The 14713-nt window shown below is 35.9% G+C and overlaps 1 protein-coding gene across 1 annotated transcript in view; it reads right to left on the reverse strand.

Moving 5' to 3' along the window:
- ACC (acetyl-CoA carboxylase) overlaps positions 1-14713 on the reverse strand; it is a 776633-nt gene that overhangs the window by 702107 nt on the left and 59813 nt on the right. The window contains exon 3 of the mRNA XM_081728639.1: positions 6314-6432. Coding sequence (XP_081584765.1) covers positions 6314-6432 — 119 coding nt within the window. The remainder of the gene's footprint in view (positions 1-6313; positions 6433-14713) is intronic.

A 14713-nucleotide genomic window follows, 5' to 3' on the forward strand; every position in this document is an offset into this window, starting at 1 on the left:
GAAAGAGAGGGAGGGAGCGAAGGAGACTGCAAATAATGGATGATATAGAAACAGAAAAATCATACGTGAAGACGGAGGTTAGCGAAGGACCGTTGAGCATGGAATCTTCTCAGCTGCTGCAAGTGACCTGCCAGTAAGGACAGAATAACTATGATGATGATGATTTGTAATTTTTACAATTGTATGTTAAGCGGAATTCTTTGATTACTGTTATAAATATATTTACTCCTCTGTTTTAACATGGTTGATATATATATATATATATATATATATATATATATATATATATATATATACTCTATGTGATCAAAAATACCCGGAGACACCTGGCTGAAAATTACTTTCAAGTTCGTGGCGCTCTCCATCGGTACTGCTGGAATTCAATATGGTGTTGGCCTACCCTTAGCCTTGATGACAGCTTCCACTCTCGCAGGCATATTTTCAATCAGGTGCTGGAAGGTTTCTTGAGGAATGGCATCCCATTCTTCACGGAGTGCTGAACTGAGAAGAGGTATCGATGTAGGTCGGTGAGGCCTGGCAGGAAGTTGGCGTTCCGAAACATCCCAAAGGTGTTCTATCGGATTCAAGTCAGGACTCTGTGCAGGCCAGTCCATTACAGTGATGTTATGGTCGTGTAACCACTCCGCCACAGGCCGTGCAGTATGAACAGGGGCTCGATCGTGTTGAAAGATGCTATCGCCATTCTCGAATTGCTCTTCAACAGTGGGAAGCAAGAAGGTGCTTAAAACATCAATGTAGGCCTGCGCTGTGAGAGTGCCACGCAACACAACAAGGGGTGCAAGCCCCTCGAAGAAGAACACGACCACACCATAACACCACCACCTCCGAATTTTACTGTTGGCACTACGCACGCTGACAGATTACGTTCATCGGGCATTCGCCATACCCACACCCTGCCATAGAATCGCCACATTGTGTACCGTGATTCGTCAGTCCATACGTTTTTCCACTGTTCAATTGTCCAATGTTTACGCTCCTTACACCAAGCGAGGCATCGTTGTCATTTACCTGCGTGATGTGTGGCTTATGAGCAGCCGCTCGACCATGAAATCCAAGTTTTCTCACCTCACGCTTAACTGTCATAATACTTGGAGTGGTTCCTGATGCAGTTTGGAATTCCTGTGTCATGGTCTGGATAGATGTCTGCCTATTACACTTTACGACCCTCTTCAACTGTCGGCGGCTTCTGTCAGTCAACAGACGAGGTCGGCCTGTACGTTTTCGTGCCGTACGTGTCCCTTCACGTTTCCACTTCACTATCACATCAGACACTGTGGACCTAGGGATGTTTAGGAGTGTGGAAATATCGCGTACTGACTCCTGACACAAGTGACACCCAATCACCTGACCACGTTCGAAGTCCGTGAGTTTCGCGGAGCGCCCCATTCTGCTTTCTCACGATGTCTAATGACTACTGAGGTCGCTGATAATGAGTACCTGGCAGTAGGTGGCAGCACAATGCACCTAATATGAAAAACGTATGTTTTGAGGGGGTGTCCGGATACTTTTGATCCCATAGTGTGTATATATATATATATAATGTATTTAGTAAATTTGATTATGCTTTGCAACCAATAGTAAATTCAAGATTTTGTATGCAAACTTTGTGAAGTCCACGGCATTTTAGTATCTCACAGCCAGTTATGTATTTCAGTTAGTTTTGATACTTGCTATACTGTATTGCGCTTTTGCATTTGAGTATAATTAAAATTGTAACGCTGTTCTTTTTATTCATGTCCTTATGACAATGACCAAGAACTAGCTTTGAGCAAGTAGGACTGTGTATTAATTTTCAGTATTTCATTGTGAGTATAATTAAAACTTTTAGCATCAATTTTTCAAAATATAAATGTAATAGCAATATTCTTGGTAGACGTCAGAGGCTTACATCAGCCTTGGACTACGAAGTAAACAACTTTTAGTGAGAGAGAAAGTGTTATGCCACTCAGGTATATAAAACCATAATTTCCAGGAACAAGACATGATTCCATGATTCGATTCAACTTTCAATCTTTCCTTGTTACTGCGTTTCAAGACAAAAGGCTTTCAAAATGGCAGACACTTTCCAGGTCAGTATGCTTCCAGTAACTTTCCGATTCATTATCCTCATCTGTTATGATGATAATTTCTATGTCTGATTGTGGCTGGTCTTCTGATAGGTAAAATATTTGTACATTGTCATTTGCAGAATTTTAGTAAATACTTCACTTATACTAACAGGTTATTTATTATTTCCTAGATCTCTCAAAAATCGTAACAATCAGTCGGCTTGGGACGAGCCCATCGTTAATTGCCAAGCAGCTTCTTTATTGCAGACTACAAATAACATTGAAGATAAAGCCAGACTTTTAGCGGTCATGTCCCCAGAAAACGGAGCATGGCTTCAAGTTCTACCATCACCATCTCTGGGTCTACACCTATCCAATGAGAGCTTCCGAGTAGCAGTTGCATTACGGTTGGGAGCAGATATATGTGAACCTCACCACTGCCCCATTTGTAACACCTTAGTAGATAAAAAAGGATTACACGGTTTGTCGTGAAAAAGCAGCGCAGGCAGACACCCACGTCACTCAAGTGTAAATGATATAATATTGAGAGCATTAATATCAGCAGGGCTCCCAGCAGTGAGGGAACCGATTGGATGCAGCCGATTTGACGGAAAAAGACCCGATGGTATGACATTAGTACCTTGGAAGAAAGAAAAGGCATTGATTTGGGACTTCACATGTTCAGACACCTATGCCCCCTCCAACCTACAATATGCCTCAGTACAAGCTGGACTCGTAGCTGCTCGAAGAGCGAAAGAAAAAACGAATAAATATAGCAATCTACTCGATAGCTATTGCTTTGTCGCAATAGCAATTGAGTTTAGCGGTTCTTGGGAAGAAGGAGGCCTCAAATTTATAAAAGAAATCGGCCACCGTCTATCAATTAAATCAGGAGATAATCGAGCAAAAAGTTTCCTGATTCAACGCATAAGCATAGCCATTCAACGTGGGAACGTGTCGGCTATAATGGGAACGTTGCCCACTAGTAAAGAGCTAGAAGAAGTCTTTATTTTGTAATTGCAGAGAAGGCAGGTTAAAAGTAAAAACAGACATCATTGGTGCATCAATTTATGTAGCAACCGAGCAAGGAGTATGGAGAGAGAGCTCACAGTCCATAAGCTTATATGAAAATTACGGCATGAATACTGTACCGTACGTCAAGACAGTGACAACATTAATGACATTATGAGAACAAAGTACCGAAGAATAGATATAATTACCGCTCCATATTCAGAGTATACACTTGCTCTAATACATTTCACTAGATCTGGTATGTTTAATAGGTCTATGAGACTATTGGCTTCCAAACAAGGAATGAGTTTGAGTGAACACACACTCACTGCTGGAATTGTACAACAGGGAAGGAATAAGCTAACTGACTGCTACATAATTTCGAAACCAACAGAAGAATCAGTATTTGAGAACTTAGGATTAATATACCTTCCTCCAGAAGAAAGAGACCATTGATTGTACTAGCTTAGCTTTAATTTTCAACTTTATTTATTTATTAAATTATATTGTCCCATCTGTGAGTAGAAAAAACTCATCATTTGTATTTGCAAAGACAAGGAAGTTCGTAATTTCTTAGATTGTTATTTTACATGGCTCCTATTAATTAATTGTTAAATGTATTTGTATTACATTTGTTATTGTTTGAAGTTAACGTATAGAAAAGTCTAAAACAGGTTACTGCTAAAATGCTCAAATTACACGTACCTATATTAAGAATGAATATTCCCCTTTGTGTTTATGTAAGAGCTAATCTCAGAATCTGTTTAGTTTGAATTAATGTGTCATTAGTCGCAAATAATGAAATATTATCTAACAGACTTCAACCCCCTTTCATTTACATATTCATAGATATTCAATCTCTCTATATTCAAGTAAACTAACTATTTTATTTTTTATTAACCGAAACAGTATTAAGGCCAGCTGTGACTTTTGGCGCTGTTGTCATCTTGTGCTTGGTCACAATCCTACCCAATTTGCGACTGTCTTTGTCACGCAACACACACTTGCGTCCACGCTGGTGATTCGCTGATGCGATTTTTCCGGAACACTCATAGACAGTCATGATCTTCGAGACTGCGCCTCTTGATACACCAAACAGTTCCGTTACTTTCCTCACAGAAGCTCCCACCATAGTACAGCCACAATTTTCCCTCTTTGAAACTGTCAGCTCAGAAATGATTCATGATAACCTGTACGGATCGGTCACAGAACTGTAACTGCCCATCTGCTCGATTGGCAAGGTTGTATACCTCACAGAATGTGCCGGTGACCACACCGACAACTACCATTCAGATACAAGTCATATTTGAAATGGCTATCTCTTTTGTAACAGGTGTTTCCATATTTTTGTCCATCCCCTTATATATATATATATATATATATATATATATATATATATATATATATATATATATATAAAGAGAGAGAGAGAGAGAGAGAAAGAGAAAGAGAAATATGTTAATCTCACCGTTAATCAAGAAGTTCGTTATCAGTCGCTTCATTCGTTTATTTTGTATTACCTCTGAAGTGTATTTTACAGTTTGATTTCGGGTACTACTGACACCACCACATCCCATTGGATATTGTTTACTACAGTCTTTAAGTTGTTTATTGTTTATTTTTTTTATAACAATGCAACAATTAAATTTTATTTTTTGCTTAATTTGTTTTGAACTGCGTTCATTTGATGCTTTTGAACTAGTTTTGCCTAGTTTCATGACGAAGAGATGCAACCGATAAACTGCTTGCTGGCTAACTACGAATACAACCGCAGACTGTATCTAATTACACTGACACATATGCATTTTCTAAATTCACGCCGAAATATTAGCCATTTTTCATGCCACTTTCCACGAGCCAAGAAAATATTTAAGGCAAAAAATTCGTACTGTTCATCGGAGATTTCTTCTGTAATCAAACGTGAAACTCCCAACGGAAGAAATATTAGTGACACTAGTTTTCACTGATTACAGTGCCACCTATCACGAATTGAAATACAATCGAATAAAATTTTCATATTTTCCCCATAGAATCCGAATTTGTAACAAAACAAAGTATTAGGGTCCCCATTTACATACCCAAAGTTTATCCCATTCCACTCCTCGCATTTCGGACATTTTTTTGCGTCCGATGCTTATTCCACCAGATATTTTGCTGTTTCAGGTTAGAAAACTCATCCTGTATATAATGATTTCAAGAGCCTGTAAATCATTCACCAGTGCAAACCACAAAATAAAATCCACAATTTCTATTTAGAACTAATAGCATTAGTTACAGACAAAATTTCAAATTTCACTTCTTCCCGCTTTTGACAAATCTTACCTTAAAATTTGAAAGTTTTCATTTTTTTCTTTTGTCTTTACTTTTTTTTCTCTCTCTCTCTTTCTTCTTGGAGCCAAGAACTGGCATGAAGGACTTTCAACTCCAGTTACACTTCATCATTTCTGAAAACCCTTCTAACCGCAATTCTTGTACAGAAAGCACCATCCTGTGGTTTCACGTACTTTTAATTTGACAAATTTTGTACTTTTGATGACAGTATTCGAGATTTTCAAAATCCTTTTATGAAAATATTACCCTCCTAAATATATGTTTTATGAAAGACATGTGCTTTTAGGTAGTAAAAATCACTTGTAGTAACCATGCAGCCGCCTGTCTTCTACACGACTGGAAGCTCTTATTTTTAGGCGTGGCACTGAAGAAAGATGAGACTAAATCCAAGATGGTGGTGGATGAAAAATCTTATAATCTTCCTCAGAGCGTCGCTAGTACGGTAATCTTAAGTGAAAACATCAATACAAAAGTTCCTAATGATCGAGCAACCCCTTTTCTTGATCTGACATGGAATGATCCATAAATAGAATTCCATTGTACCTACAATATACCTTCTGAATCTGCGATTATCGTTTAGTGATTTTCGGTGTTAATTGTGAAATATATCTTTTCCATTTTGATATGAAATTACGTGTATCAAATATATACCATACAAATTACAAATTTTCTATCATGGAAACGAAACGTTTTACACTTCATACAAGAAATCATAGTTTTGCATACTTGCTCTTTTATTATATTTGTATTGTTCTTATAGTCTTAACATCCGAAATAACTAACTCATACTTTCGTTTATTGTTACACAGAGAAGTAAAAAAAACAGAATTTGCTAATTTTATGAGATTCATACATCTCAATAATGTCAATACTTATCTGGTTTCACGAACTGTAAAACTTACCTGAACTTGTGTACGTATTGCTATATCGAGAATAAGCTCAACATTAGCATAATTATTATTGTTCGTACCGCCAGCAACTGGGACGTAATGGTCTGCCATTTTAATATATTCAGCATTGGCTGTAAATATACGTAAAAATATGATCATAGAAGAATTCTTATCCTGGCATACATAACAATATATATATATATATATATATATATATATATATATATATATATATATATATTTTATATATAGCTTAAGAAAAGAGCAAAACAGCAGAATAATTAAAATACAAAACAGACGAAGGAACGCAACACACAGAAGTAAAACAATTCATAACAAGGTAGCTTATACTACTACTCCGAAGTACCTAAAAAATAAACGGATAAAGATTTCCCACGAAAAGGCTTTTAGAAGAAAAAGACATTTTAGTCAAATTCCACAGGAACGTACAATCCATCATTGGCTACAAAAGTACTGATTTAGCTCAGAGCCTAATCGCTGGGCCATCGAGCTCCAGTGGCATGAAGAAGGGGGAAAGGCTGATCACATACCTGATGAGCTGAAATGTAAAATTCCTTTTTATAAAATATATAGGAATATTTTTTAAAGTTATGCTTTAGTACTGGATATTCTCAAGGGAGGTACCTGTATAGTATTAAGATCAAGCCTTTTGTATTCAATTTTAGAATGAGTTCATCGAAACTTCCAAACATGGAAATAACTTTTTTTCTCTTCAAATTCGATCCTAGAACTTTATAACGGTACGGATTCGATTCTCTGTGACAAGAGAGCAACTTCTGTAATGAAAATTATACCAAGACACTAAGGAGTGATTTAAGTGACAGTTTCGGCTCCGATTTTTTCTAAATGTAGGCACATGCTAACTAAAAGGTATGGATTCCTTCAAGAAGCGTCCATGTACGGTCACTACGAACGAATGAATGATATACAAAAAATCTCTACATATGAAATCTAAACCCAAAATTTTCCAAGGTCTGGGAGACATGTAGGTTTCCAAACCATGAATCACGGAACGACTTTTAGTACTGCCTGCCACTATTTTTAACACTAACAGATAATTTGCTCTGTTTGTTACTTTCATTTGGTAACGGTTCAGCTTTCTCAAGAGCCTGAAGCCTATGCTCTAGAAAATTAGATAACTCACTAACAGTACTAAAATCTGAATCGTTGCACTGTAACTCAAATGCTCTCCTAGTTTTTTGATCAATATTACTTAAGAAATGTTACACTAATATTACGTCATTCAGATTAGCATTTTGAACAAGTGCATTAAGCGCTGACACTGACGCCATAGCTGTATTCAAGAAATTACGCCAACTCATGAGCCTTTTCTTTCGTTACTGAACGAATGTGTAGAATTTCACTAACATAAGATGCAGTTAATAACCTCTTACTACCATATCCATCATTTAATTGTTCCCAAGATATACGGTAATTAGCTTCAGTAATAGGTAAGCTTCGGATAAGGTTTACTGCTTCATTACAAAGTGAAACACGTAAATATTGATATTTCTGAACATCTGATATATCAGAATTATTGTGAATCAATGAAAGAAAAGTGTCTCTAAATGATAGCCACTTTGTGTAATCACCGTGAAATACTGGTATATCAGTAGTCGGCAAGTTTACACTGGATGTGATACATGAATTACATTTCGTATCCTTAGGTTCTATAAATGCATTATAAGCATTAATGATAGCTTGCATGCGAGATTTTACGTCAAAATAAGTATCTTCAATAGCAACATGAGCAACTTCCTGTTTACTATCATCTGATTGCAAATCAATGTAATCTAAAATAACCTTTAATTTAGTCCACACAGTTTGCAGCTGTTCTAGGCAAGTGTTAATTATTTCAATACTATGTTTTTGACTGTCAAAGTGATTGACAAACGAGCATATTCGTGTTAATTGACCTTTGTAAATTGTGCTTTGTTTTACAAGCTGAGATAGTTCAGCCATGATAATGACTACTTACAATTAAATCAAAGTAATAGAATGCAATGAACCAAAATAAATTTACACATTTAGTAAATTTTAACTTGGGGTTGGCAACCCCTTACCTGGCGATGTCGAATGCAAATGACGATTGACATTCATACATTGATTTCAAAGCACAAATACTAAGCCGCTTGCTAGGCCCAAATATACTAACATGAACTAACAGATAGCTCGTGAATAGTGATGTAACTGTCAACATCAACTTCAACACGCCGTAGTTAGACTTGAAGACAACACATCCAAAACACCACTAGCTCTTATATATATATATATATATATATATATATATATATATATATATATATATATAAGTATAAATCAAATCAGCTGATGCGCGTATTGTTCAGTGGCGCAATTCTGATAATCAGAGCAGAAGGGTGAAGAATAGCTGCTTTCCACCTCACACAACACAACTCCTGCGCTGGTCGAATGAAAGGGGATGGGGAAAGTTGCTAGTTTCCTTGCTTGCTTCACACACAAAAAAAGAATGTTTGTAGCCGCTGCCTACTGCTGCGTAAATGTAGTAAAAATAAACTCTTCACGCAAGTTCATGTCCCATGTTCACTCTTTCCTCACGCAAGTTCACGGTGTAACTGAACTGCCACAACTAGGTAGTATGTTGGATATACCCGCATCAGCAACTGACCTTCGCCTTAACTCCATTCGCATTCAACTCACGGTGTGAAGCCTACTGAACACAGACCTTCACAAAGAGTAACATAACTTTCTTGGTTACACTTATAGTTATACAAAGACCTAAGTTAGAAGTCTTTTTCTGTAATATGTAGTATGTCCAAAACTTCGAGTAACAGCTTGACAGTATTCTTTGCACGGACATGATGGTAGCGTCAGAAGAGACTTTTAGGTCTAGTGCCACGTCCCCCTTTTATGCATCCAGATGACATTGTGACTTCGAGGGGGGTCAATGTGAGCAAAAGTTGCAACTCTACCTTTAGCTTTGACGTCACCTAAAAGCGTTGTACGACCAAAATAGTCCATACTTGTTAAGAGCACAGGAAATTTTATATATAAATAGATATAGATATGGATATATATTTTATTCAGTGGAAAATACTATGAATAAAAACTTTTCCTTCTTCCTGAAATCACCGAAAAAAACCTTGGGTCTTCAAAGTACTCTCTGGCGATTCATTACATCACGAATGGTGACCGATAGAAGAACTTTTCTTTTACTTGATGGACAGACACAAGAATCATGTCACTACATCCTTTTGTCAAGAAACAGAATATTTAACAACACCGGATAAACAGTTTTGGGACCATTATTCCTTAAAAAATAAATAAATAAATAAATAAATAATAATAATAATAATGAGATCTCCACTACACTGTCCTTAAGTTTCTTAAGTCCAGACGAAGGTTGGAACTTTCCGTAATATACTGTTCAACTCGAATTGCGATAACGTCCGTATGGGCAATGTCTCGAATAGTTCTTTATGAAGTCTACAACGTTTAAAAGATCAACCTATATTTACTACTATTTCTTTCATTATTATTGCTATTATTATTATTATTATTATTATTATTATTATTATTATTATTATTATTATTATTTAATAACATGCAATGAAAATTTTTATTACTTATTTTTCAAAATATTGAGATACAATATATATATATATATATATATATATATATATATATATATATATATATATATATATAAACTGTATATGTTAGTTTTTATAAACATTCGCGTAACATTACTATATAGCATTTATATCATGCTTTAATTATTCATGACCCTGATAAAATATGACTTTGCACTAATATATATATATATATATGCAATAACAAATTTTCTTAACCTATATATCCAATTAACTTGTGTACCCAGTGTAATCTCTTTTATGCCTAAACGTTATTCATTTAAATGTTAACACTAATTACATAGAAGATATAATTAACCATTTATTATATGGGAACTCCTTTTTTTATGATAAATCCAAAAATTGAAACAACTGGGGGCTACATTTTGAAAGTACAGAATTATTAATATTCAATATCGCAAAACATTATATTCAAATTATCACAAATATCTATCTATCTATCTATCTAATATATATATATATCCTGGATATTCACTACTCACAATATTTACTAATAGATTCATAAAATATTTCAGAGATTACGTAGTGACACGTATACACAGAGTTTACACAGAGATCACATATTTCAGAGATTGCAGAAACATGTCATTGCGTGTGTAACGCTCATTCCTAATAATATACTCTCATCTAACAAGGTCGCAGATGTGCTACTGCATGTCTGATGCACATCGTACTAGCGTGCAGACAATTTGTAAGTTTAAAACGTTTGTGACAATTTTGTTTCAACTTAACAACTGCATTATTTTAATTCAATTATTTAAAAAGGAAAGCGGTCTAACCATATTTAGATTTGACAGTTAAAATTTGTGTCAATTTTCACAGTAATATATTGTGATTATTCAATTGCAACTTAAGCTGTATTATTTCAATTTAATTATATGAACATGGATAATGATGGCACTGAACATGAATGTGCTTTGCTGTTTATGGTTAGGTGAGGCAAAGAATTAGGGCTTTTAATTAAGTACAACTTAACTTACAGTGTATAGTGTTTGTGTTACGTTCAAGTAATTTCTTCCCGAAGAATGAACACCTAAGACTACAAACAACACAACAATTAAATAAATAAATACATAAATAAATAAATAAATAACAAGTTTTCTGTACATGTTTCCCCTGAATATTTCTCATATTTCAAATAACTGCGTACTTGAAATTACACACAAAACACCTTAAAAACTTTTGTATTTTACACACAAACACCTTAAAAACTTTTGTATTTTGTACATTCTAATTTATACCTTGTAATACAAATTTAACCGAATATTAAAATATATAGAAAATTTCCTGACTTTACTAGAAACTTACAACTTCCCTGACCTTTCAGGGTTTTCCAGATTAATGGATTCTCTGAAGTAAAATATGAGTCACTCCTCAGGTTTTCATCCGCTCATTTGAATACTTACCAGGATTAAACCCATGGCCACTTCTCCTTTCCCTGTGAGTTTGATAATCACTGATTAATGAACTGAGTTTTGATTTACGTCTGATGCAACACTGAGGTTATTAAGGAAGGGATATACTATTTATGCATATTCTTTCGAATCGCGCTGGTATTCAACCTTGTATAATTGACACATGTGCAATCATCACCAAAATCACCTCGCAGAAAATGGACTTATTCCTATTATTCTATTTTCATCAAAAAGGGAGTTCTATTACAGAACTACGTTATTAGTCCCGACACAAAATTGATAATAGTCTGAATCTTACTATTTTCAAATCTTCCTCAATTCCTATTAATTTTCCATTCTAAGAATTATTTCACACTTAAGTATTTACACCTCTTATTGCCTCCAAAAACATAATAAACCTAGTAAGTCCGGATGTTAAAAGTACAGAACGCGTCTTAGTCATAAAGCGGTATCACTCTTGGACTGGGAATATGATATAAACTTGTGAACATCGTTTCCTTTCCGCTGTAAAGTGGAATGTTTGACGTTTCAAGTTTTAAAAACGAACATTTCATATGTAACCATTTTCAAAGACACAAACAAACAAACTAAATAAATAAACAAAACAAATCATGGCTTCTTAAAATCAGTAAAATATATCTTCTTTATAGTATCCATTAACTAATAATTATTTTCTACCAAACTTGTTTGTAGATATGTGGTTAGCGTAACAGACTTCAGCGCGGAATACATGGGCTTGGTTCTCAATACAAGCTTATGTCATTTCTTGGATCAGATGTTAAACTGCAGGTCAACGTCTCATACGGTCTCAGTGTTGAAAAAGACAATTAAATCCAGAAACAAACGCTCCATTTATTTTTCGTCTGTAAACAAATAATTTTAATGAAAAAAAAATCAAATAATGGGAAATCTTCAGCTACAATCAACAAAAACGCACACATCCGCTGACAAACACATAGGAAGAGGGGGAGGCAGAGAGAGAGAGAGAGAGAGAGAGAGAGAGAGAGAGAGAAAAAAAACGGGCTTCGTAATTGGACGGGCATGATTCACTACGTTGTCTTCGACTACGTGCTTTCCTTTCTTTCCTTCTTCGAGTACTTTGGATATCTTACGAACTGAATAAGTGTTCTGAGATCAATTTTAGGAAATATATTTTTAATTTTTTTTTATATATACAAGTAGTCACGAAGGAACTTCAATATAGATCACGGTTTTTAAGCGACATAACACACAGCTCGCTTATATGATATTGACACAAATCACTAATATGCCTAAAACGTATTGAGTTTTTAGAGCGATCAAAATTGAAAATACATTTACTATAATTTGAAAATAACATTATGAAACCACATATGCACCATTTTGGTCGATGGCCTATCATTTCTCCGGTAACACCACAATCCCACTACTATAGAACTCCTGTGTTTTCTGGTCGAAAAATTGTGACACGCGTTTCTCTCTCTCTCTCTCTCTCTCTTTCACAGGCTTCTTTTGAAACTAATTTCATACCATTAACGTAGTTTTGCAGAAATCGAAACAAATGATAATCAGGTGACGCCAGATCCAGGCTATACAGTGGATGCAATAAAACATTCCAGCCAAGTTCTCTCAATTTCTGACAAGTCGTTAAAATGCTGTCTTGCGTTGTCAGTATGGCAGACGACACTTTAAGCTCAGTCTGTTCACCAATTTCGAGCTTTTCTTTTCAACTGCTAAATGCATTCTCGCTAATTACACGACAATACAGGTTCGCTTTTCCCGGCTGCAGCAGCTCGTGATACATGTACGTCAATGTAGGCTTTGCCACAGACTGTAGAGATCTTCCTTGCTTCGAACACAATATTTCTCGCATAGTGTTGTCAGAGTTTGTCCACTTTTCATCACTCGTGGTCAATCGTTTCAGAAATGGCTTGAGTTCGCTACATTTCAGGAGAGATTCTCAAACAGAAATTCGAGCTCCTCCGTGGCTAAGCGGTTAGCGTACGCGCCTTTGGCGCGGAAGACCCGGGTTCGATTCCTGGCGGGAGCTCATGTGGTTTCGATTCCACGTTAATCAGTAGGTCCACGTCTCATATAGCCTCGCTGCTGAACGGGACGATAAACTCAAAATCAACTCAACTCAAATAGAAATTCGATCGAATACATATTTTTGAGTCAGGTCATGTCGAGTTTCTTTTGTAGCCAGCTTTCTCAAATGGTTAATAGATTTGGTGATGAATGTTTCGGTCACGGGTGATGTCACAATTGCTCACTTGCCCGTCTTACTGTACTTTTGTCAGAATATCATCCTTTTTTGCTCTGATTGATCGCCCACTATGAGAAGCAATATGGGAATTTCCACCAGAACGAAACAAACTGACCCATCTTTTGACTGTTGCTCTTGATAGCGTATCTGACTCACAAACAGCATAAATTTCTTCACAGGCCTGCGGAACGTCTAAGTTTTCATCGAAATAAAGTTGTAAAATGTAGCACAGTCTTGCTGAAAATTCACTTACTTTTACGGCGCAATAACTAGCGTCTCCAACATTTTTTACACATCTGCTAGTTTCAACTGTCAGCTGTTGAGCGACGTTAAGCCTGACTCGCTGCGACGTATGTAAATTGAGATTTAGGATACTAACGAGGAAGGTCCATAAACCGTGAGTGTTGAATTTTGATGAAAATTAGTGACAAGATTCAGTTCGAGTTGCGAAGTTACGTAGTAATAGTCACTCGATGCGCAAACGCTTCGTTGAGCTGCTACACCGACGCCATCTTGAAATCCTGTAGGCAATGTCCAAGAATACCCTTTTAGCACAAAAATGAAAAAGCTTTTGATAGATCTAACTTCAGTATTGTAAACCAAAGTAGACCATCTATATGTGAGAGTACTTCCAGTGCACGATCGCCATCTTGAAAGGCGCCATATTGAATCCCCGTCAAATATGATAAATGGCAAGGGGGTCATGTGGGGTATCAAATAGCACTGGAATTTACTCCTGAATCCATTTCCGTAACCAAAGTTTACATATATCTGTTTTCACTTCAGAGTTAAGAGCTCTCTCGCTCACAGGAACATATAAAAACTGAGCAAGTAAAATTTGTGTTATGAAATGCGGTCGTGCGAGCACTTGCATGATTTTAACTAATGCAGTAGTAGTCACATAATCTAGAATGGCGACTATACCAATCAAATCTTGAGACTAGTGAGAGATATCGTTAATTAAATTGAAATGCCTGTAGTGAAAAATGGAATAGCAGCACTGTAACAAATTATACCTATTTCAAAGTGCGCTATATATATGAGTCTGTGTGTGTTACGATTATGCATAGCATTTAAATGCTGTAATATAAGTTAAGTG

The sequence above is a fragment of the Thermobia domestica genome, chromosome 10 (assembly GCF_964235325.1).
Source record: "Thermobia domestica chromosome 10, izTheDome1.hap1.1, whole genome shotgun sequence".
Classification (NCBI taxonomy): Eukaryota; Metazoa; Arthropoda; class Insecta; order Zygentoma; family Lepismatidae; genus Thermobia; species Thermobia domestica.